The sequence below is a fragment of the Heterodontus francisci genome, chromosome 5 (assembly GCF_036365525.1).
Source record: "Heterodontus francisci isolate sHetFra1 chromosome 5, sHetFra1.hap1, whole genome shotgun sequence".
NCBI lineage: Eukaryota > Metazoa > Chordata > Chondrichthyes > Heterodontiformes > Heterodontidae > Heterodontus > Heterodontus francisci.
Genome location: NC_090375.1, coordinates 198,463,536 through 198,489,097, shown reverse-complemented (window position 1 = coordinate 198,489,097; position 25,562 = coordinate 198,463,536). Strand labels below are relative to the sequence as shown.

The window sequence follows — 25,562 nt, the reverse complement described above, 5'->3', positions numbered from 1 at the left end:
CATCGAAACCTATCTACAAATCCATTTGCTCCTTTTCTCCATCATTTCCTTATCCTGAATCCCCTTCAATGCATCTATACAATTCGCCACAATTACTCCATATGGCAGCGAGTTCCACATTCTAACCACTCCCTGGGTAAAGAGGTTCCTCCTGAATTCCCTTTTGGATTTATCTATCTTATATTTATGGCCCCTAGTTTTTGTCTCACCCACAAAAGGAAACATCTTCTCTGCATCTGTCCTATCAAACCCCTTTCATAATCTTGTAGATCTCCATCAGGTCAGCCCTCAGTTTTTTTTCTTGAGAAAAGAGCCTCACCCTTTTAAATCTTTCCTGATGGGTATAACTTCTTGATTCTGATATCATCCTAGTAAATCCTTTTCTACCTTCTCCAGTGCCTCTATATTCTTTCCATAATCTTTGGCCTCCTTGTCTCGAGAGACAATGGGTAAGCACCTAGAGTTGGTCAGTGGTTTGTGAAGCAGCGCCTGGAGTGGCTATAAAGGCCAATTCTAGAGTGACAGATTCTTCCACAGGTGCTGCAGATAAAATTGGTTGTCGGGGCTGTTGCACAGGTGGCTCTCTCCTTGCGCTTCTGTCTCTTTTCCTGCCAACTGTTAAGTCTCTTCGTCTCGCCACTCTTTAGCCCCGCCTTTATGGCTGTCCGCCAGCTCTGGCGATCACTGGCAACTGACTCCCATGACTTGTGGTCAGTGTCACAGGACTTCATGTCGCGTTTGCAGATGTCTTTAAAGTGGAGACATGGATGGCCGGTGGGTCTGACATCAGTGACGAGCTCGCTGTACAATGCGTTCTTGGGGATCCTGCCATCTTCCATGCGGCTCACATGGCCAAGCCATCTCGAGCGCCGCTGGCTCAGTAGGGTGTATAAGCTGGGGATGTTGGCCGCCTTGAGGACTTCTGCTTTGGAGATACAGTCCTGCCACCTGATACCAAGGATTCTCCGGAGGCAGAGAAGATGGAATGAGTTGAGACGTCGCTCTTGGCTGACATATGTTCTTCAGGCCTCGCTGCCGTCGAGCAAGGTACTGAGGACACAGGCTTGAAACAGTCGGACTTTTGTGTTCCATGTCAGTGCGCCATTTTCCCACACCCTCTTGGCCAGTCTGGACATAGCAGCAGATGCCTTTCCCATGCGCTTGTTGACTTCTGCATCAAGTGACAGATTACTGCTGATAGTTGAGCCTAGGTAGGTGAACTCTTGAACCACTTCCAGTGCGTGGTCACCGATATTGATGGATTGAGCATTTCTGACATCCTGTCCCATGATGTTCGTTTTCTTGAGGCTGATGGTTAGATCAAATTCGTTGCAGGCAGCCACAATCCTGTCGATGAGTCTCTGCAGACACTCTTCTATGTGGAATGTTAATATGTTAATGCAGTATTGTCAGCAAAGAGGAGTTCCCTGATGAGGACCTTCCGTACTTCCGTCTTCGCTCTTAGACGGGCAAGGTTGAACAACCTGCCATCTGATCTTGTGTGGAGGGAAATTCCTTCTTCTGAAGACTGGAGCGCATATGAGAGCAGCAGGGAGAAGAAGATCCCAAACAGTGTAGGTGTGAGAACACAGCCCTGTCACGCCACTCAGGATAGGAAAGGGGTCTGATAAGGCACCGCTATGCTGAATTGTGCCTTTCATATTGTCGTGGAATGAGGTGATGATATTTATTAGCTTTAGTGGATTTCCGATCTTAGCTTGTAGTCTGAAGAGACCACATCTGCTGACGAGGTCTAAGGCTTTGGTGAGATCTATGAAAGCAACGTAGAGGGGCATCTGTTGTTCGCGGCATTTCTCCTGTAGCTGACGAAGGGAGAACAGCATGTCAATGGTGGATCTCTCTGCTCGAAAGCCGCACTGTGCCTCAGGGTAGACAGCTTCTGGAGTCTGTTTAAAATGACTCGTGCGAAGACTTTCCCCATTATGCTGAGCAGGGAGATTCCACAGTAGTTGTTGCAGTCACCGTGGTCACCCTTGTTCTTATAGAGAGTGATGATAATGGCATCGCGCATGTCCTGTGGTACTGCTCCCTCATCCCAGCACAGGCAAAGCAGTTCATGGAGTGCTGAGAGTATAGCAGTCTTGGCACTCTTGATTATTTCAGGGGTAATGCCTTTCCAGGGACTTTTCCACTGGCTAGAGAATCAATGACATCACTGAGTTCCATACTATGGAGACCAGAACTGTTCGCATTACTCCAAGTGTGATATAACCAAGGTTCTATACAAGTTCAACATAACTTCTCGAATGTTTTATTTCACATAGTCCTAAGCCAGTCACTGAAGTTGTAGTGAATATTGCACCTCATATCTATATGCTGGTTACTGCTAGCAGTTTAGGAATCTGCAACAGATTTTCTTGTGCTAAAGTGTTTTTAATTTGTGGAATTAACTGTCCCAATTCCTTACCAGGAGGATACATTTTTGACTCCCTTAAAGGTCACTACTAATGCAGTTTGGAGCGGAAACTATCAGGGAGCTGCATTGGAATCCAGTGTTTCTGTTAAAGATTAGGAACTAAAATAAAGGACTCCTCTGTTTTAAATAACTCAGATTTTAAATTGTTATCCTTGTCTATTAATTTCCAATAGAATCAATCATTATTTAAAATAAATTCCATGTCTTGATTCTGGCAGGGCTGGGAAGAGTGCGTAGATGCAGCAGTTGCTCACTTACTGAGGACCTGTCTCTCGAAAAGCTCCAGGGACCAGACGTTGAGCTCGACAAGCCAACTCAGTATGCCGAAAGATACCTGCAGATTAAAGAAACATATTACCCTCCTGTGTGACAGGCTGAGCAAAGGAGGTCGGCTGTCTTTAACAGCAGACAGTGCACAGCAGGCAGCCACAATGCCAGGTAAACTTGACAACGAAGAAGAGCAATGTTCATCAACTGCTAAACTATAATGAGAGCTATTGTTTTATCTGATCATGTATTTCACTCTGAAAGTCACAGTAGTAGACAGTAAATGTTTGGAGTGTAAACACACAAGCTCTTATCTTCCCCATTATAGGTCACATTGTGTCCAAGGAATAATGGGTTTACACAAAGCAAGCTACCTAAAAGATAACAGGCTTTTGTTTGCAAGGACAGATTTAGTGAATTATTATTACAGTGAAAGATAAGCAGCCGCAAAATTAAGAAGCTATATATTGTGGGAAGGACCTGCTTCAGATAAGCACAGTGGATTGTTGGTTGTTTTGACATTTGTATGCAATTTACAGTCTCCAGTTTTCTGTATGTACTCAATCAAATATTTGAATTGGCTTTACATAAATTATTTCTTTTCCCTAACAGCAATAAACGGCAAGAGTTTATAGTTAACCCATAATTGCCCAGTTCTGTGAGGAGTGATTTTCATAAATCTCTGAAATACACATTTTATTACCATCTTTATTTTTGCTGTGATAGAGATCTAGCCCATAGGCTGTCAATGATACCTAACTGAAGCTGGTGAAAATGTACATATTCTGGGCATTTCAGACAAACTGGGATGAGCCACTGTTTCTAGATCACTGTATCTTCCGGCTATTAATATATAGAAAGAAAGACTTGGGTTTATATTTTCTCTATATTTCTTCCTGCTGCTATGTAAGTGCAGAGAGTACATTGCTGGAATTGGCACCTGAGTGTTTGACGGTTCAGAACGTCAAACAGAATTTTATCACTTGTGCACCATTATAGATATTTAAATACAGTTTTATTATTTCATTGTCTTTGCTATTTGTTCATGTACATGCAGTGCAACTAGTTCTATTTTCAACACTGTTCAGTTAATGCTTCGTTATTTTAAATGTTCCATGTATTGTACACGAATTTTAATAACTTGTCATAATGCCAGTATACATCGTAATTCCTGTCACTCACTGTTCTAGGTAGCGTAGTCCAATATGTTGGTCACTAGCCACATGTGGTTAATTAGGAATCCAGAAGCAGCTAACTGCATTTCTGATGAGTAAATAAAAATGAATAATAGACACCACTGTTGGTTATGTGATCTCAGTACTCATACTCTCACTGTGTGCATGTGAACTTTAACTTTTTTGTGTGTTTGTTGGTAAAATGGTGAGAGCAAAATAAAAAGGTGTAAGTGTTCTTATTATTGTAAGTGCTTCCTTGCTTACTGAATAGTTGTAGATATTTGTTAAGTAAATGTACACATTTACATGTGTGTGTAAGGAGTTTTCTACTGCAAGTAATATATGTGGCTAAAACAGTGTCGCCAAAGCCACACCTGTAGCTAGTCAGTGATTTCTGCTGGACAACACTGTTTTAGGGATGTGGACAACAATGGCAAGACATCGTTTCCCATCCCGAGGGACTGCTTGCAAGACTCAGTTGTAAAGCAATACTCTGTTAAAGGTGCTATATAAATGCAAGTTTTGTGAGCATCACATAGTGTGGGACTGGAGGAACACGCAGGCCAGACTGGGCAATGGGTAGCAGATTCATCAGTCATTCAGTTGGGTTTTTATGATAATCCAGCGGTTTGTTTGGTCACTCTTGTGGTCCGCACATTAACATTTTCAGAACTTGCCATGCGGGATTTTAACTCATGACCTCTGGACACAAGTCCAGTACTATAACCACTATACTACCATCAGGAAGGAGCTGGAGCTGTGTTCCTATTGTTAGTAGTAATATTTACTTATATTTCTGTTAACATTCAAAGTGCCAAAGGGCTGAATTTTTCTGGCCCCGTGGTGGCTGCTTGGAGGCGGTGGGGGGAGGCCATGTTGGGATGGCTCCTTGATTCATGGCCACTACGGGGAACTTTCCAAGGGCAGACAGGGATGCAGATCGGCTGCCCACACCATGGAGGTGGGCAGCCAATTGAGCCAATTCAGGGCAGTTTTGTGGGCTCGTGGCATTTTGTTGGTGGTGAAATGGCCCCCGCCAGATGCGGAGGCAGCCAACTTAATGGAGGCAACCACCCTGCAGCAGTCTCGGGGGCCATCAGAGCTGGAGGTTCCATCTCCCAAAGAGGGAGCTGTGGGTGTGAAAGAAAGCTCCCGTGGCCCCAACAATTGAACTGGAGGTGTTTCCCCTCCAATCTGAGTGACTACCTCCTTTCCCCACTTCTGATTTATTAATTTAGTTTTATGCCATTGAGGGCACCTCCATGTTGAGGCACTCTCAAAGTCTCCTACCTGCTTCAGCAGCACCGACCTCTTCCGGTGGGGCTGTCAAGGTTTTGGAGCTGCTGGCCTTCTGATTAATAGAGTTCTAGTCGTTCAGCCCCGGTCTGGTCTCTCCACAGATGCTGACTAACCCACTGTAATCCAGTCTCTGAAGAATGTGTTTGAAAGGACTTTTCACCAGAAATAATGCACCTGAAAACAATGTGTTTCTATCTCTAACCATTAAGGAAACATGACAGAAACTGTAAAGCAAATAATTAATATTTAAATCTGTGTTTGAAGTTGAAAACAAAAATACTGGTTAAAAGAAGGAGACAAAATGTGGTTCCCTTGAGGAACATAGGAATAGGAAGAGGCCATTTACCCCTCAACCTTGTTCCACCATTCAATTAGACCATGGTTGATCTGTACCTTGACGCCATGCAGCTGTGAGGCCAAGTACAAAAACCACTGAGAGTGTGGGCAAGGTGAACACAATACCTGAGAGCTATAGGGAATTCTTGTCAAAAGGAAAAATATCTCCTTATTCCTCAAGTGAGGCATGTAAACCTATATTTATACTTAGGGATACAGGAGCCACCCCAACTCTTTCTTTGGGGAAAGGCATGACTTTTTCACCAGAGAGCGCCTTGAATGCCAAGGTTTTAGTGAACAGTATAGGCAGGGAGTATATCCCTGTACCTTTGTATCAGGTGCACCTGGAGTATGACCTAATGTCTGGAATGGTAATCATAGGAGTTGCCCAAAGTTTGCCTGTAGACGGAGTTGACACACTCTTGGGGAATGATTTGGCAGGAGTGAAAGTAGTAGCTTCTCCTACGGAAAGACCAAGTGAAGTCAGAGACAGAGCAGTTGCGGGAAAAGGTTCCAGGAATTTTTCCTTCATGTTGTTACGACCAGGGGAGAAAGGGATCTAGTGGTTCCCTCTCAGCCTTTGCCTGGTTTGACCGTAACAGGGTTTAATTTTTAAAACACCGTGTTTTTAGTTCCCCCACAGTGAATCCTTGTTCATTGCTGTCCAATTGTAAGGCAAAGAAATCAACCAGACAGATCTTCTTAGATTTAAACAAGAAAGGCATACATTTATTAACCTGAACTCTCTAATTCGGTTAAAACTACTATGAATACGCGACGCAACCATGTTAGCATGCACACATGATAAACGCACATGCAGATAGATACAGAAAAGGAGTAAGAATAAAGGGGAAATTTTTGAAACTGGCTTGTTCCATCTTCAATGTCTGGTGATCAAAATCCATTTGGGTTAATTGGATCATGGAGCAGTTCCATTGTCTTTTCCTAGCCAACTGTCTCTTAGAATGCAAATGTTTCCAGCCACTGCTGATCTCTTTAAACAGTTCATCTGTTCAGTCCAGCAACAGTTTAAAATTAATGTTTCATATGACAAAATTAATGTGCCTCATTCGAGGCAAGTGGGGTCTAAGACTCATGACAATGTGTAGTGACCTGAGCAATAGCTAAACAAGTTCCATTGTCTAAGGTCAAATTGTCAGAAATATTTGGCTACCTGAAACTTTGGGGATTTGGATAATCCAAAGGAAATGTTCAGTAAGTCTTCTCTGATCGAGGCTCAGCAAGTCGATCCAGAGTTAAGTAAAGTGACACAATCGTCTCAAGCTTGAAGCAGAGAGAGGCCACTATATTAAAAACGGGACTCTAATGAGGAAGTGGAGACCTCCTCACAGACCTGCGGAGGAAGAATGGACAGTGATTCACCAAATAATGGTACTGCCCAAGTATTGCCAGGAAATATTAAGGATAGCCCATGAAATTTCTATGGCGGGACATGTAGGGGTCAGGAAGACCCAAGCACGTATAAGTCAACATTTTTACTGGCCAGATCTTCACAAGGACATGGTGCAGTTTTGTAAAACTTGTCACATGTGCAAGTTTGTGGGAAAACAGCAACCTGCAATAAAACTGGCACCTCTAATTCCCATTACCAGTTTTTGGGGAACCATTTCGCAGGGTGTTGGTAGACTGTGTAGGATCTTTACCGAAAGCAAAAGTGGGACACCAGTATATACTCACTATTATGGATATGGCTACTTGGTACCCAGAAGCCATTCCCTTGAGAACAAATTCTGCTAAGGTAGTGGCAGAGAAGTTTACCCAGCTCATCACTCAGTATGAATTACTGATTGAAATTCAGTCGGATCAAGGTTCCAATTTTATGTCTAAAATTTTTCAGGAAGTTATGATTAGTCTGGGTGTAACACAGTTAAAGTCCTCAGCCTGCTACCCACAGACAAAAGAGGCTTTCGAACAGTACCATCAGAGCCTCAAAATGATGATCAGGGCATACTGTCATGAATATTCCCTTGATTGGGACAACGGGCTGAAATTTCTTATGTTTGCCCAGGATTCATCTATTATGTCTACCGGTTTTAGTCCTTTTGAATTAGTTTATGGATATGAGGTAAGAGGCTCTCCAAAACTAATCAATGAAAAGTTTTTAGAACAGAGGGACGAATCTTCCATGTTAGATTATGTATCCGTGTTCTGGGGACAGCTCACAAGAGCCGGCAAAGTGGCTCAGGAGCACCTTATAGCTTCCCAAACAACCATGAAGAAATGGGCAGACAAGCATGCCAAGACCTGAACATTTCAACCAGGGGATGATGTGTTAGTATTACTGCCTTTACAGGGTGAACTACTGAAAGCGCAGTTCGGTGGGCCATTTAGAATAGTCAAAAGGATTGGTAAAGTAAATTGTTTGACACCCCAGATCGCTGGAAAAAGAATTGGCTGTGTCATATCAATATGTTGAAATGATATCACTGCTGGGAGGAGAATAAGCAAGCACAGGTATGTCAAGTAATAAGGACAGTGAAAGACGAAAGGGAGAGTGAGGATGAGGCAGAAGGAGGCCTAGACAATTCCTACATTGAACCTCAGACTATCCGGTTAGCTAACACAGAATTGTTAGGGAGATTTGACACTATGCTTTCATAATTAGATGCAGAACAACGAGGAGACCTACTAACAAGGCAACTGACAGCATTTAAAGGAGCTGTAGGGACAAAACAGGATGTACAACCTTAGCCATACATGATGAGGATGTAGGAGAATGCTCTCCTATATAACTGCATCCTTATCACTTATGTGCAGAAAAACAGACCCAGGTCAAAGCAGAAATCCAATACATGTTGGAAAACCACCTAATTGAACCCAGTCAAAGCAGCTGGAGTTCCCCAGTGGTGTTCGTGCCTAAGCCTGATGATGTAACTAGATTTTGCATGGACTACAGAAAAGTTAGTGCCGTAACAAAGGCAGACTCCTACCCAATTCCTCACTTGGAAAACTGTATTGACAGAGTTGGCAGTGCCATGTTTCTTACCAAAATAGATTTGTTAAAGGGATACTGTCAGGTTCTTTTAGCACCCCGAGCTAAAGAAGCATTGGTCTTTGTCACACCAGACCTACTTTTCCAAAGCTGAGTGATTCCATTCGGGCAAAAAAATGCCCCAGCAACTTTCCAGTGACTAATGAACCAAGTGGTAGCCAGTGTTCCTAACTTTGTGGTTTACCTTAATGACCTGCTGGTATACAGTGACACTTGGAAGGACCACTTGGAGCAAGTAAAAGCTCTGTTTAGAAAATTACAAGCCAAAAGTGAATTTGCAAAAGCGCGGGTAACCTACCTTGGGCACATAGTAGGGTAAGAACAAGTATTACCATAAACAGCAAGAGTACAAGCATTGGTGGAGGTCTCTGCCCCTAAGACTAAACGAGAAATCATGAGGTTTTTGGAGATGTGTAGTTTCTGCCACACGTTTGTTCCAAATTTCAGCGCAATTGCTGCTCCACTGACGGATTTCCTACAAAAGAAAGGCAAGGTGGTGTGGTCAGGGAAGTGTCAAGTATCCTTTGAGAGGCTGAAAGCAATTTTGATCAATTAACCAATGTTGGCTGCCCCAAATTTCAGTAAACCCTTCAAGGTAACAATTGATGCTAGTGACCTGTGGGTCGGTGCAGTCTTGTTACAAGATGATGAATCAGGCATAGAGTGGGATACTTTTCCAAAAAGCTACATCGACACCAAAAGAGATACTCTACAGTGGAAAAAGAAACCCTGAGCTTACTACTAGCTCTTGAACATTTTGAAGTATATATCTGCCATGGCTACAGGGAGACCCTGGTATATACTGATCGTAACCTAGCCTTTGTGGAAAAATTCAAAAACCAGAATGCCAGACTATTTCATTGGAGTTTACTATTGCAACCCTATCGCTTAAAGATTATTCAGATTGTGGGGTAAAAACCATGTAATTGCTGATGCTTTGTTTAGAATAAAGATGGTATAGGGCAGAACTGTATATGTTACAGTGAAATGAGAATGTGTGTGTAAATGTGTTTTGATTTTTTTTCATATTCTGTTTTTTTGTCCACAATTTATAATGAAACTCATTTAAAAATGGCGTTTCATTCCTCCAAGAGTGGCGGTGTCATGAACATGCTATCATTATTGTTTTTGAGGACTTATGTTTTGAAAGACTGTGGAAAATATCTGAGGGGATGCTGGACTTGTTTTTTTTTAAAGGGTCACTGGAAGGACACTTGGGACTTTGTTTAAAAACAAACACTAGAAGTCACATGTCTTAAGCTATGTAACCAGCCGGAGCTTTATGGACTATGGAACTATTTGGAGTTGTTTACAGAGAAGTCACATGTCTAGATTTATGGTGGTCAGGAGTTTTGTTTTTGGAATTCAGTTGTTGGTGCGAATCCTGCTAAGAGACAAGTCATCCAACTCATCCTTTGCCACCTGTGTTGAAAAATCTTCTGAGAATCCAGTGTGATAGCTCAACCCACTGATGCAGTAATTCTCCTGAAAAGCCTGCAAGACTACTCATTGTCTCCTGAACAGAACTGCTCCAGAAAGCTCCCAGTGACGGCTGCCTATGTGAACATGGACGCCAGACCGAAAGTCACCTGGAACATTTCATACCTTATAGTTTTTTTCTTCAAGAATTAACAATTATTTGACCAAAGGATTTTTGTTTTTGTGAGGTTGATCTCTGCAGAGAAAGCTTCTTTATTTTTTCTTTAATGTGGGTGTGTGTGTGTGTGTGTGTGTTGGATTATTTAGAAGGGAATATATTTATACTTACATATTTCAAACTGTGTGTTAATAGGCTTTGCATCTTTATTGGAAAATTCTTGTTTTATAATAAATCAACAATTTTGTTCATTAAAGAAACGTGGTTGGGGGCATTTTATTCTGAAAATAATATAGATAAAGTATATAATTGGCCGTTATCGGTAACTGGGTAAAACATTTAAATATATGTCGTGACCAGTGGAATAGTGGAACTAGATAAAGACAGTGCACATTTCCAGCCTCGGTGGTATCAACTCCCAGATCCCAGAGTTGGATGAACTTTGCTCCTACTCTACTGTGACCAGAATTTCAACATCGGCAGGAATTCTCGTTCGTAGTCAAGTTCATCCCCTAGTGCAGTACCAAAAACTGCTAGGAGCCAGGAGAGGGAAAGATTGAATTCAGGGACATTGACTATACCAGCCAACATGGAATAAATAACTAACTGGGATTGTGCTCGGGAGGAAATGTATGATGTAGGAGGAAAGCAGAGGCGGGGAATAAGTAGCAGCTCTGAGTGAGAAATGTAGCTGGTGAAGTCAGGGCTGTAGTATTACTAACTGGCATCGGAGCAGGATGCAGGACAGGGGAACGTTGGGGAAGCCTTGGGACAGCACAGGGATTGCAACCACCATCAGAAACATGTTGCTAACAGCAACCTATCTAACAGCCTCAGGAATTTAATGTTGAAGCAGGTCCAAATGGAAGGAATATGTAGAAAATGAGGACCTGCCGTGGCAATGGCAAGAATGTTGATGGGAATCTGTTCATAATCGGCTGGGGGAAGTGTGCTATTGTCACATTAAAAGTAAAATCAGTTACCTGTGCATATAAAGTAGATGCAAAGTGCAAAACAATGTGTTTGAAATGGTAGACAGAGCTGAAAGCTATGTACTTGATGTAGTACATTCTTCACTGGACATCTGTTTGATTGAAGATTTTGAACTCTGCCATATGGCTACCAAATAACTACTCATAAGTGGAGGGGATGACGTAAAACAAAATATTAATCTGTTTTAATTTGATTACGAAATATAACAGCCAAATTATTTTCAGCATCTCTTTGGGTCTTGCTGGAGCATTAGTCATGGAATATTAGGAGAGCCTACAGCATTCTTTATGACAAGTACCTCACTTTTCCATGGCATACAGTGTTTGAGTCCTCAATTTGTTTGCGATATCGTTTTTTCAATCTATCGATCAACTTTTGCAGGCTTTAGATTGGAGTGCATGCTGTACTCCAACCTGAGTCACTCCATCAGGAGGAGAGAAAAGGGGGAGAGAAAAACTGTGATCATTGATATAAGATATAAATATAAATTTTCTGTGGATTGAAACGAAGTATTAAGAACTGGAAATGTAGGGTGTGGGGAAGGAGGAAGATGGGTTTCAATGTAAGAAAATGCAATACAGTGTTTGTATCACAATAAACCAGGGAACAAATAGTTCATATAGGACTTTTAACTGAACAAGAAAAGCAGCATTTTAAAGGAATGTTATAGCTACTATTTCTTAACTTTTGAGCCAAAGACAAAACAAATTGAAACTGTTGTAATGTTGGTTTCTACCATTTTAAGTAACTTGAGCAAACAAAGCCATCTGCTGTTCCGCTGCTCCTAGCACTGCAATTCCCACTTGCAGGCAATCATAAGAAGGATCATTGGGTCAAAATAAAAGACTTCAGGTTTGTTGGCCTGTATAACCTGATTGCCATCTCCCTTAACCAGTGTTTAAGAAAGCTTGGACCCAGACACTGGAACTCTCTTAATCTTTACAATTGCAACATTGCTTCCTAAAAGTTCATTTCCTTTCGTTTTCCCATAAATGTCACTGCAAAGGAAGGTTAGTTACAACTCTTCAGTAATAAACTCATTCAGATTAATTAGACTCTGAATAATTTATACTGTCCTCAATTAGTAAATGATTCCCCTCTCATCCCATGGCTTCAGGTGACTTTGCCCCATAGCTCTTTTTTAAGCCTCAGTCCCAGTCCTTTTATTCCTGTACAAAAGCAAAATACTGTGGATGCTGGAAATCTGAAATAAAAACAAAGTGCTGGAAATACACAGCAGGTCTGGCAGCATCAGTAGAGAAACAGAGTTAATGTTTCAGGTCTGTGTCCTATCGAAAGGAAGTGGCAGAGAAACTAAACAAATACTTTGCCTCTGTCTTCACAGAGGAAGATACAAAAAACCTCCAAGGAATACCAGAGAACCAAGGGACTAGCAAGAATGAGGAACTGAAAGAAATTAGTATTAGTAAAAAAAAAGTATTACATGAGAAATTAATGGAACTGAAAGTTGATAGATTCCCTGGACCTGATGATCTACATCCCAGAGTGTTGAAAGAGGTGGCTGTAGAGATAGTGGATGCTTTGGTGGTCATCTTCCAAAATTCTACAGATTCTGGAAGGGTTCCTGTAGATTGGAAGGCAGCAAATGTAAACCCACTATTTAAGAAAGGAGGGAGAGAGAAGCCAGGGAACTACAGACCTGTCAGCCTAACATCAGTGGTAGGGAAAATGTGAGAATCTATTATAAAGGATGTGATAACTAGACACTTAGAAAGTAATGGTAGGATTGGGCAGTCAACATGGATTTATGAAAGGGAAATCATGTTTGACAAACCTGTTGGAGTCTTTTGAGAATGTAACTAGCAGAATAGATAAGGGGGATCCGGTGGATTTGGTATATTTGGATTTTTAGAAGGCTTTCGATAAGGTCCCACACAGGAGGTTAGTAAACAAAAGTAAAGCACATGGGATTGGCATGGATGAGAATTGGTTAACAGGCAGAAAACAGAGAGTAGGAATAAACGGGTCATTCTCAGGTTGGCAGGCTGTAACTAGTGGGGTACCGTAAGGATCAGCGCTTGGACCCCAGCTATTCACAATATATATCAATGATTAGGATGTGGAGACCAAATGTAATATTTCCAAGTTTGCTGGTGACATAAAACTAGGTGGGAATGTGAGTTGTGAGGCATCAAGGGGATTTAGACAGGCTAAGTGAGTGGGCAAGAACATGGCAGATGGAATATAATGTGGAAAAATGTGAAGTTATCCACTTTCGTAGAAAAAACAGAAATGCAGAGTATTTCTTAAATAGTGAGAGATTGGGAAGTGTTGATGTCCAAAGGGACCTTAGGTGTCCTTGTTCATAAGTCGCTAAAAGCTGACATGCAAGTGCAATTAAGAAGGCAAATAATATGTTGGCCTTTATTGCCAAAGGATTTGAGTACAGGGGTAAACAAGTCTTGCTGCAATTGTATAGAACCTTGGTGAGACCGCACTGGAGTATTGTGTACAGTTTTAGTCTCCTAATCTAAAGGGAGTGCAACATAGGTTCACCAGACTGATCACTGGGATGGTGTGATGGTCCTGAGGAGAGATTGAGGAGACTGGGCCTATATTCTCGAGAGTTTAGAAGAATGAGAGGTGATCTCATTGAAGCATACAAAATTCTTACAGGGCTCAACGTGGTAGATGAAGGAAGGATGTTTCGCCTGGCTTGGGGATTAGAACCAGAGGACGCAGTCTCAGAACAAGAGGTAGGCCATTTAGAACTGAGATGAGGAGGAATTACTTCACTCAGAGGGTGGTGAATCTTTGGAATTCTCTACCCCAGAGTGACAGCTCAGTCATTGAGTATGTTCAAGACAGAGATCGATAGATTTCTAGATATTAAAGCTATCAAGGGATATGGGGATTGTGCGGGAAAATGGCATTGAGGTAGAAGATCAGCCATGATCTAGTTGAATGGCGAAGCAGGCTTGAGGGGCTGAATGATCTACTCCTGCTCCTATTTCCTATGTTTCTATAAACAAGGGATAGGCATGTCAAGAATCTTTGAGGGACTTCTCTAAGGGCTTTTTTAACTGCTGTGTTTTTAGTCATTGTATACCTTTTGCAGCACATGGCCAACTCCATTAAAGTGCTCATATAGTATGAGTTCTGATGAAAGGTCACTGACCTGAAATGTTAACTCTGCTTCTCTTGCCACAGATGCTGCTGGACCTGCTGAGCATTTCCAGCATTTTTTGTTTTTATTTCAGATTTCCAGCATCTGCAGTATTTTGCTTTTATTTATCCATTAAAGTGCTCCTTCTCTTGCTGTGACACCAGCTGACACCGATATCAAAACAGCAGAAGATCTAAGGGATTAAACCAACTTAACTGAGCTGTAATCAGACAAATAATGGACTCCGAGCAAAGGAGATATTAGGAGGGCCTTTAATGAGGAGACAGAGGTGGATCGGGTTAAGAAGGGAATTGTAGGGCTGGAGGGGGTTACAGAGATAAGGGGAGGGATGAAGTCATGGAGGGATTTAAACATGAGGATGAGAATGTTAAATTTGAGACATTCAGGGACCAGAAGCCAATGTCGGTCAATGTAGGTCAGGGAGGACAATGGTGATGGATGAGCACGATTTGGTGTAGGATAGGATACAGGCAACACATGTAAACTCAGGTGGGGTGGGAATGGCTGGAGAGGAAAAATATGTGCAATCTGAATTTGAAGGGATGTAAAAGGTCCCATGTTACTATTCAAGGAAGGGCAGAGTTATCCCTGGTGTCCTGGCCAATGTTTATCTCTTAAACCAATATCACTAAAACAGATTATCTCATTCCTGTTTGTGGGATCTTCTTGTGTGCAAATTGACCACATTTCCCGCATTACAACAGCGACTGCACTTTACTGCTAGAGGTCTCCTTCCCACCAGCAACCATTGACATGCTGGGCATTTGACATCTAGCACGTAGGAAGATCACAAAATGGCGCATTGCCCTTCCTTGCTGCCTTTTAGCTTATCAAAGCTCCCCTCCTGCCTAAGATAAGAGCTCTGTCCAGCTGCAAACTTACCCTCCTTCCAGAAAGTTAGACATCCCTGGAAACTGGCACTAGGAGAATGGGACCAAATCCTGATTCATTTCCTGACTGGCAGCACCCCACGTTTGACCTGAGATGAGATTTCCAAGCTCTCTCTATTTTGTTTTCCTTCAGCTAGCTGGTGATCTCATCATGATGTCATCAGCCTCCAACTAACACATTCGGTAATTGGCAAAACGGAAATGCTGGAGACGGTGATCTCACCTGCCCTTGCTGTCGCAGGAGTCTCCTTTGTAATTTGGTCTGTCAAGTTACAGCGGTCCAACAAAATCCTTGCTTCCTGGTTGATGTGCAAAGCCTCGCTCCCTTTCTGGTGAAGTGAATTTGTGTAATCCCTACTGACTTGAGTCTGCAGCACAAAACCTACTGTACAGAATTGGAAATGAAAACATGCCAGTGAAACCCCCTCTTATTGAAATTTATACTGGTGTCTGTGTCATCCAGTTCAAATATGTAATCACGGATTGTCTGTCAAAGTTATTCCTACAATATGTTAAAATAGTTGTAAAAAGGAATGCATTACCTCTGTGAATTGATGATGAAAACAGTTAATGTTTAACAGTTGGACATTATTCCAGTTGAAGAAGGCAACATTATTGCAAAATACTGCAATGACTAAAATTGCCATGACTTCAAAGAACTCACAGTTTCATTAAACAGCAGTCTGTTTGAGTATTAATTGAATTTATATTTTGTGATATGTTGTCGTCATTTTAACAATGAGCAGCTGTGTTGCACTGTGCAATTCAAAAGGCACTTAATCAGCTCTCAAATTTACTGTCTTGAGATCAAAGCCCAGAATTGATGCTTCGAGCTCAAAGGTTTTCCAGGTTCAGTAGAAAGTTGGTTGTCTTACAGGTACTGAAAAAAAGTGAGGAATCCATTAAAGTGTGCCAGTAAATACAGATTGCATAGGGAAAGCAACTACCACCTTTGACTAACTCGCGAAGCGCATATGGGGTAACACAAGACTGACCCTTAGGACTAAGTTGTTGGTTTATAAGGTCTGTGTTCTCAGCACCTTGCTGTATGGCTGTGAAACATGGGCGACTTACAGCTACCAGAAAAAGAAGCTCAATAATTTTCATCTTCGCTGTCTGCAGTGAATATGGACAAAATCACAAATGTGGCAGTCCTGCCAAAAGCAGAGCTCCCAAATGTGTTGGCACTAATCAAACAGATGGCTTTGGTGGATCGGACACATCCGCAGGAAGGAAGACGGTCACATGCCCAAAGACCTTCTGCATGATGAGGTAGCCAATTTTCCTGCTTCACACACAATTTCACATGCAAATCAGTGGTGTGGCGATGGGCACAAGAGACATGTGCAATTATGCGACAGGGACGGACTTTCATTGGCGGAACCCGCCATCGCTCGGTCAGGCACCATGAGCGCCAGGGCTACAAATCATTCTGCGTTCCAAGCCTCAAGGAGCAGCAGCCTTCATCAAATGTAAGTGAGTTCAGAGTTACCGCAATTAAATCTGTTACTTAGTTTTAACTGCTTTTTCTTTCCTTAATTTTTCAATCCCAACACCAATCTCTATCATTTTCTTTTGACTACAGCAAGAACAAAAAAAATGTGTGCCAGCAGGCAGGGTCCCACCCCATAGTTCAGTGATGCCTCCCTGCAGGTTCTCCTCCAGCCCTTCAGGGAAAAGCGGGATGTCCTCTTTCCTGCGGATGGAATCAGAAGACCCTCCCGCCTGAGGTAGCGGAAGAGGTCTCATACCCTGGGCTGACGTGGGGAACCTGGGTTCAGTGTTGCAGATGTATCAATAGCTTGCTCAGATCAGCGAGGGTAAGTGCTGAAGCTGTTCCATTGTTTTTCTCCCTGGCTCCATGTGTTTAAGACAGATGGCAAAAAAGGCATGCAGTGAAATGTGTAAGGAGCCTTGGTGCCAAACACTAAATGATTGTGCGCAAAGTTGACGATTTGCATTTTTTATGTGCTTGGATGTGTTGTGCGAAAGCTAGTCCAGGATGAGTGTTGTCGATGCATGTGTACAGCGGGTGTGATGCATCTTTTGCCATGTCATTAAATCTCCACTGTTTCCTGCAGGATAAACGCACCCACAACCAGCGCGAGCTGGCAAAGGCTGGTGGAGGTGTCCCAGATGTCAGCTGAGGAGGCGGCGGGAGAAATAGCAAGAGAGGAGGGAGGCAGGGCAATCACAGATAGCAAGGCAGGATCCTCAAGGATGAAGTGTCATCTTCAGTCTTGCAACCATATGTGCACACCAAAGGAAAGTGTGTGAACTCATGTTCAGCTGATGCTTAATGGGCCTCTGTTTGTGTCTCCACTGCAGGTGCCCGCACTCGAGCGATGGAACACAGCGAGACCTAAGACTCCTCCTCTGGGGAGGAAGAATACGATGCCCCAAAGGGTGCACCGTCACCTGCCTCCTCTTCCACCACCGTCAATGCAGAAACATCCACACAGTCCATTGGGGTGGTGGGGGGGGGTGGGGGGTGGCATTTAAGAGTGGAACCTGGGTCACAATCTGGTGTGCACGACACAGGCACGTCCCAGCAGCTGACGGAGCATGTACCAGCCGGGTCTCCTGACAATTGGAGGACTGCTGGGGACCAGGCCCCTACTCAGCCCCACACTGATGATGATCCTCTGTTTGTTGCTACGAGAAGTCTGTTGGATGTGCAGCAAAGCCATGTGGAAAATATGTTGAAGATGCCTGAGGTCATGCATGTCTTTGCACGTGGTTTTGTGCGTGCCATGGAGGAGTCCAGGCAAGCCATGATGTCTCCTATATCCCAGACATATGAGAGTATGGCTTCCTCAGTGGAGAGTTTGGTGAGCTCCGTGGCAAGTCTGGTTGAGCACTCGAGCCATATGCGCTCTGACCTGCACTCCATCACTGTAGCCATGGGCTCCATGCAGGAGAGAGAGAGGGGGTGAGAAACCTGCACCTCCCTACGGTTGCTCCTTCCCCTCAGGGAGACAGGCAGGTGCCATCATGAATCCAGCTGGAGGATGAGCGCATGCCAGCTGCCCCGGTGCCTCCCTCTCAGGACATCCCTAGGGTAAGCGGCGTCTTGTCCTCGCCTCCCGACATTATCTCCAGCCGGCGAGCACACGGGATGCTCAGGCACCAGTGCTGCAGACCCCTAGAAGGATGGAGTCATCAAGGCCCTGTTTCTCCAGAGGCCGCCTGCTACGCTCATCCACAGCAACAGGGCAGTGCACTGAGCAGACTGACTCCACCTCAGCTGCTAATGTCAGGATAGCACCTAGAAGAAGTGGCAGAAAACATAAAAAAACAATTTTGATCATGAAGGTGGGACGGGTATTGTAAAGATTGTGCAGTCTCATAAATCATTTGCTTTGGTTCAAATGAAAATGATTATTGGAGGCTATGGCAGGAACGCATTGATGCTTGCAATGCATTTCTCTAAGTGTCCACTGTCCTTTTATAATTCACATTTCAGCCTTCAATCTTCATTGATGACTGTCGTTTGCACTTTTTCCTTAACAACGTTCCTTACATTTGTAGTTTTGTGGTCACCCCCTTACATTCTTTGCATAGGTGTATTTGCAGTTCCATCGTAACCCAGAGAAGATTTGATCTGCCGGTCAGATCAAAGTGCTTCAATGTTGTAGCTTCCTATGTGTGCAGGTTAATGCCTTGATGCTGGACAATATTTCCATGGAGACGCAGGTCACTTTCAATGAAGTTGATAGCATACAGGTCGTTAGGCACATCTCCACTGCAGGTTCATGTGCTGTTGTCAGAAGCACCCTTTTCGATTACAGGTTATGTGAACATATTTGGAGAATGTTTTTTTTCTCCTCCCAATGTTCCTTTATGAAGTGCCTTAATGTTACAAACATATGAATTAGGAACAGGAGTAGACCACTCAGCCCCTCGAGCCTGCTCCGCCATTCAACAAGATCATGGCTGATCTGATTGTAACCTCCAATAACCTTTCACCTCCTTGCTTATCAAGAATCTGTCTACCTCTGCCTTAAAAATATTCATAGACTCTGCTTCCACCACCTTTTGAGGAAGAGAGTTCCAAAGACTCACAATCCTCTGAGAGAAAACATTTCTCCTCATCTCTGTCTTTCATGGGTGACCCCTTATTTTTATAGTGACCTCTAGTTCTGTATTCTGTCATAAGAGGAAACATAATTTCCACATTCACCCTGTCAAGACCCCTCAGGATCTAATATGTTTCAGTCAAGTCGCCTCTTACTCTTCTAAACTCCAGCGGATACAAGCCTAGCTTGTCCAACCTTTCTTCATAAGAAAACCCACCCATTCCAGGTATTAATCTAATAAATCTTCTTTGAACTGTTTCCAATGCATTTACATCCTTTCTTAAATAAGGAGACCAATACTGTACACAGTACTCCAGATGTGATCTCACCAATGCCCTGTATAACTAGCATAACCTCCCTACTTTTATATTCAATTCCCCTTGCAATAAACGATAACATTCTATTAGCTTTACCAGTTCCTTGCTGTACCTGCATACTAATCTTTTGCAATTCATGCAGTAGGACACTCAGATCCCTCTGTATCTGCAATCTCTCACCATTTAGATAATATGCTTTTTATTCTTACTGCCACAATGGACAATTTCACATTTCCCCACATTATACTCCATTTGCCAGATCTTTGCCCACTCACTTAACTAAAAATGGCGCACTGACACGGAACACAAAAGTCCAAGTGTTTCAAGCCTGTGTCCTCGGTACCTTGCTCTACGGCAGTGAGGCCTGGACAACGTATGTCAGCCAAGAGCGACATCTCAACTCATTCCATCTTTGCTGCCTCCGGAGAATCCTTGGCATCAGGTGGCAGGACCGTATCTCCAACGCAGAAGTCCTCGAGGCGGCCAACATCCTCAGCATATACACCCTTCTGAGCCAGTGGCACTCGAGATGGCTTGGCCATGTGAGCCTCATGGAAGATGGTAGGATCCCCAAGGAAGCACTACAGCGAGCTCGTCACTGGTATCAGACCCACCGGCCGTCCATGTCTCCGCTTTAAAGACATCTACAAGCGCGACATGAAGTCCTGTGACATTGACCATAAGTCGTGAGAGTCAGTTGCCAGCGATCGCCAGAGCTGGCGGACAGCCATAAAGGCGGGGCTAAAGAGTGGCGAGTCAAAGAGACTTAGCAGTTGGCAGGAAAAAAGACAGAAGTGCAAGGAGAGAGCCAACTGTGTAACAGCCCCGACAACCAATTTTATCTGCAGCACCTGTGGAAGAGTCTGTCGCTCTAGAATTGGCCTTTTTAGTCACTGCAGGTGCTGCTCCACAAACCTCTGACCACCGCTTACCCATTGTCTCTCGAGACAAGGAGGCCAAAGAAGAAGGAGAAGAACTTAACTATCTATATCCCTTTGTAGCCTCCTTATGTCCTCTTCACAACTTACTTTCCTACCTATTTTTGTGTCATCAGCAACTTTAGCAACCTTCAGTCCCTTCATCTAAGTCATATGTATAAATTGTAAAAGGTTGAGGCCCCAGCACTGATCCCTGTGGCACACCACTCATTACATCTTGCCACCAGAAGATGGCCCATTTATGCCTACTCTCTGTTTCCTGTTAGCTAGCCTAACTTCTATCCATGTTACCCCCTAATCCATGTGCTTTAATTTTCTGCAATAACCTTTGATGTGGCACCTTATCAAATCCCTTCTGGAAATCTAAGTACAATTCATCCACCGGTTCTCCTTTGTACACAGCACATGTTACTTCTTCAAAGAACTCCAATAAATTGGTTAAACATGATTTCCCTTTCAAAAATCATATTGACTTTGCCTGATTACCTTACATTTTTCTATAACATCTTTAATGATAGCTTCTAACATTCTCACGAAGACAGATGTTAAGCTAACTGGCCTGTAGTTTCCTGCTTCCTCTCTCCCTCCCTTTTTGAATAATTGCTATTTTCCAATCTAATGGAACCTTCCCCGAATCTAGGGAATTTTGGAAAATTAAAACCAACGCATCAACTATCTCACTAGCCACTTCTTTTAGCACTCCAGGATGAATTCCATCAGGACCTGGGGACTGTCAGCCCGCAGCTCCAACAATATTTTCAGTACCACTTCCCTGGTGATTGTAATTTTCTTGAGTTCCTCTCTCCCTTCCATTTCCTGATTTACAGCTATTTCTGGGATGTATCCTCTTTTAAAGACCGATGCAAAATACCTGTTTATTTCATCTGCCATCTCCGTATTTTCCAGTATTAATTCCCCCAACTCACTTTCTATAGGACTAATGCTCACTTTGTTAACTCGTTTTTTAAAAAATATCTATAGAAACTCTTACTGTTTTTATATTTCTAGCTAGCTTTTTCCCGGACTCTTAATTTTTCCCTCCTTATTAGTCAGTCTTTGCTGTTTGTCCAATCTTCTGACCTGCCACCCATCTTTGCGCAGTTATATGCTTTTTCATTAAGTTTGATACTATCTTTAACTTTTTTAGTTAACCACAGATGATGGGTCCTTCCCTTGGAATTTTTCTTTTTCATTGGAATGTATCTATTCTGTGGGTTCTTAAATATCCCCTTAAATGTCTGCCACTGCATCTCATTTGACCTATCCCTTAACCTAATTTGCCAATTCACTTTAGCTAGCTCTGCCCTCATCATTGCCCTTATTTAAGTTTAAAATGCTAGTCTTAGACCCACTCTTCTCCCCCTCAAACTGAATGTAAAATTCAATCATAATATGTTCGCTGCTGCCTAGGGGCGTCTTCACTATGAGGTCATTAATCCTGTCTCATCGCACAATGCCAGGTCTACTGTCGCCTGCTCTCTGGTTGGCTCTAGAATATGCTGTTCTAAGAAACTAGCCTGAAAACATTCCATGAACTCCTCATCTAGGCTACCTTTGCCTATCTGATTTTTCCAGTATATATGTAGATTAAATTCCCCCATGATTATCGCCATACCTTTATGACAAGCTCCCATCATTTCTTCCTTTATATCCCATCCGACTGTGTTTACTGTTAGGGGGCCTGTACACCACCCCCATAAGTGACTTCTTGCCTTTATTATTTCTCATCTTGATCCAAACGGCTTCTACATCCTGATTTCCTGAACTTAGGTCATCCCTCTATATTGTGCTAATACCATCATTAATTAACAGAGCCACCCCGCCACATTTTCCTTGCTTCCTGTGCTCCCTAAATGTCATGTACCCTTCAATACTCAGGTCCCAATCTATGTTATTCTGGCTGAAACGTGCAAATATGAGGTTCTCCCTGATGTCCCCTGCATGCCCCTCCATGGTCCTTTATCCATAATGGCATAGTTTGCATTTTTGTCTTCCTCTTCACCCTCTTCATAGTCATCCTCATCTGAGGAGGACTGATGTTCCTCCGGCTGCAGAACGTTCCTGCATCTAATTGCCAGGTTTTGCAATGCACAGCAGACAATGATTATTTGTCACACCCTCTGTGGTGTGTACTGAAGAGCCCCTCCAGACTGATCAAGGCAGCAGAAGTGCATTTTCTACATTGCCAGTGGTGTGTACAATGATGGTTCTGGCGGATGCGTGAGCAGCATTGTATCATTCTTCAGCTGTGCTTTTGGGATGCAGCACTGGTGTCATTAAGCATGTCCAAAGGGGGTAAACCTTGTCACCCAGGATCCAGCCGTCTACTTTGGCTGATTCGTCAAAGATTCCTGGCAGCTGTGAGTTCCTCAAAATGTATTCGTTGAGACAACTCCCTGGAAAACTAACACAAACCTGCATGATTCTTCTGTGGTCGCAAACCAGTTGTACGTTCAAAGACTGGAAGTCTTTGAAAGTCACATATGCAGAAAGCTGATACCGGGGGCTCTAATGGCCACATTAGTGCAGTCAATCATCCCATGCACTGTAGGGAACCCAGCAATGGTGCTGAAGGCTGCAGATCTTGCTGCCTGGCTGTCCTCGTCTACAGGTAAGTAGATTAAATCATTGGCACAACGAAATAGGGCATTGGTAACCTCTTTGATGCACCTATGGATCGCAGACTGTGATATGTCATATATGTCGCCCGTTGGTACCTGGAAGGCACCGCTAGCAAAAGAATTGAGTGTAGCAGTAACCTTGAGGGCAACAGGGATGGAATTCCCACCAAACCCAAGCAGTTGCAGGTCATGCTGCAGGATCCTACAAATTTCTGTGACCATTTCACGTGACATCCTTAGGCGTCTCTGGCATTGTCTCTCTGACAATTGAAGGTAATTTGTCCTTGTCCTGAGGATGAGATGCCGTGCCAGCGCCTGTCTTCGATAATTCTGTTGCTGGATGTTATCATTCTGAGCATCCTCACCTCTCTATTCTGCCTGCTACTGGCATTCAGGCATCATCCATTGAGGAGAAAGAGCCCTCCTTAGTTGTTCCCTCTGCTCTTCTTTTCGTGGTAGTAGACAAATTGGGTGTATGAGATGCATGTTGTTGCAAATTTGCAAATAATGAAATGAGCAGACTGTTCCAATTCAGCCTTCTGTTGCCAGTCAGCTGAACCATCGAAGTAATGAACAGTTCGCTTTTATGTGCCTTAAAATTGCAGCCAGCAGGAAATCCCACCCACCATAATTGGTGTCCTCCCACTCTCCTTGAAATCTTTGAGTGGCCACGTGGTTTTTATTATCATTGTGCAATTTAAGGCTAGTTTTCCCACCTTCGATCTCCTCCTTCCACTTCCAGCCTGTGCCCATCACCCTTGACCCACTCAGTGTAACTTTAAATTTTTCCACTGTTACCATTGAACCTCCCCCCATTACCTTGAACAATGTCACAATCAATTTATTCATGCCATCCCTCCCCCTGTTCCTACTCCCATTATCATCCAAATGTTGACTCAGACCCTTGATTCTCCTCAAATCCAACTTGATGTTATTGCCGAGTCCCATCCCCCTCCCTATGATGCCGTGGAATACGCAACCCTAAGTCTCAACCTTTCCCCCACTACAGAATCCAATTGCTCCATTGACTCTGACCGTTCCCTCTGCCAGCCAGTACTCTGAATTCTCCCCACAGGTCCCCAACGTTGACAGCATTCATCCCTCCCTTTAGGCCGTTCATGACCACCTGTTGACTGTAATGCTCAAATCAATCCACCGCCCCCACAGCCAGCTTCATTGGAACATAGGACATCGGAACGTAGGCGCAGGAGTAGGCCATTCAGCCTATCGAGCCTGCTGCGCCATTCACTTAGATCAGGGATGATCATCTTCGTCAACGCCACTTTCCTGCCCTATCCCCACATCCCTTGATGTCATGCGTATCCAGAAAATTATCGATTCAGGGGAGACGTGGCACAGTTGTAATGTCACTGAACTAGTAATCCAGAGGCCCTGGCCAACAGATTTGTCAAACATGATTTCCCTTTCATAAGTCCATGTTGACTCTGCCCAATCATATCATTATTTTTTGGTTGTCTAGTTATCACATCCTTTATAATAGATTCTAACCTTTTCCCTACTACTGACATCAAACTAACAGATCTGTCGATCCCCGTTTTCTCTTTCCCACCTTTGTTAAATAGTGGGGTTACATTTGCTACTTTCCAGTCTGCAGAACCCTTCCAGAATCTATAGAATTTTGAAAGATAACCATTAATGCATCCACAATCTCTATAGCCACCTCCTTCGACACTCTGGGATGTAGCTCATCTGATCCAAGGGATTTATCAACCTACAGTCCAGTTAATTTTTCGAGTACTACCTCTTCATTAATAATAATTTTGTTCAGCTTCTCATTTTCACAAGTTCCCTAGTATTTTTGGATGATCTTCTGTATCTTACTCTGTGAAGCCAGACACAAAGTAATTGTTTGGTTTCTCCACCATTTCCCTATTCTCTATTGTAAATTCTCCTGTCTCTGCCCATAATGGACCCACATTTGTCCTCGCTAATCTTTTCCTTTTCACATACCTAAAGAAGTTTTTACAGTTCACCTTTATGTTTCTCGCTCACTTGCATTTATATTCTCTTTTCCCTGTCTTAATCAGTTTCTTGGTCATCCTTTGCTGGATTCTAAATTGCTTCCAATCCTCAGGCTTCCCGCTTTTTTTGGCAACCTTATAAGCCACTTCCTTTGATCTAATGCAATCTTTAACTTCTTTTGTTATCCATGGTTGATTCATCTTTCTTGTTGGATTTTTATGTCTTAGAGGCATGTATTTTAGACCATGTAATACTTCTTAAAATACTAGCCATTGCCTGTCTACCATCAAATCTTTTAGTGTATTTTCCCAATCCACCACAGCCAACTTGCCCCTCATATCTTCATAGTTTCCTTTGTTCAGATTTAAGACCCTAGTTTCAGAATGAACCATATCACATACAAACTGAATGTAAAATTCTATCATATTATGGTCACTATTTCCCAAAGGTTGCTTTACAGCAAGGTTAT

General features: G+C 43.1%; 1 protein-coding gene across 8 annotated transcripts in view; it reads left to right on the top strand.

Annotated features, from left to right (window-relative positions):
• The window catches only part of bbs9 (Bardet-Biedl syndrome 9), a 689,521-nt gene that overhangs the window by 368,905 nt on the left and 295,054 nt on the right, over positions 1 to 25,562 (top strand). For all 8 annotated transcript variants that reach the window (XR_010975118.1, XM_068032600.1, XM_068032602.1 and 5 more), the window contains one exon: positions 2,656 to 2,875. Coding sequence is in view for 7 of the 8 variants with exons in the window: in XM_068032600.1 (XP_067888701.1) it covers positions 2,656 to 2,875 (220 nt within the window). In the remaining variant the exon portion in view is untranslated. The remainder of the gene's footprint in view (positions 1 to 2,655; positions 2,876 to 25,562) is intronic.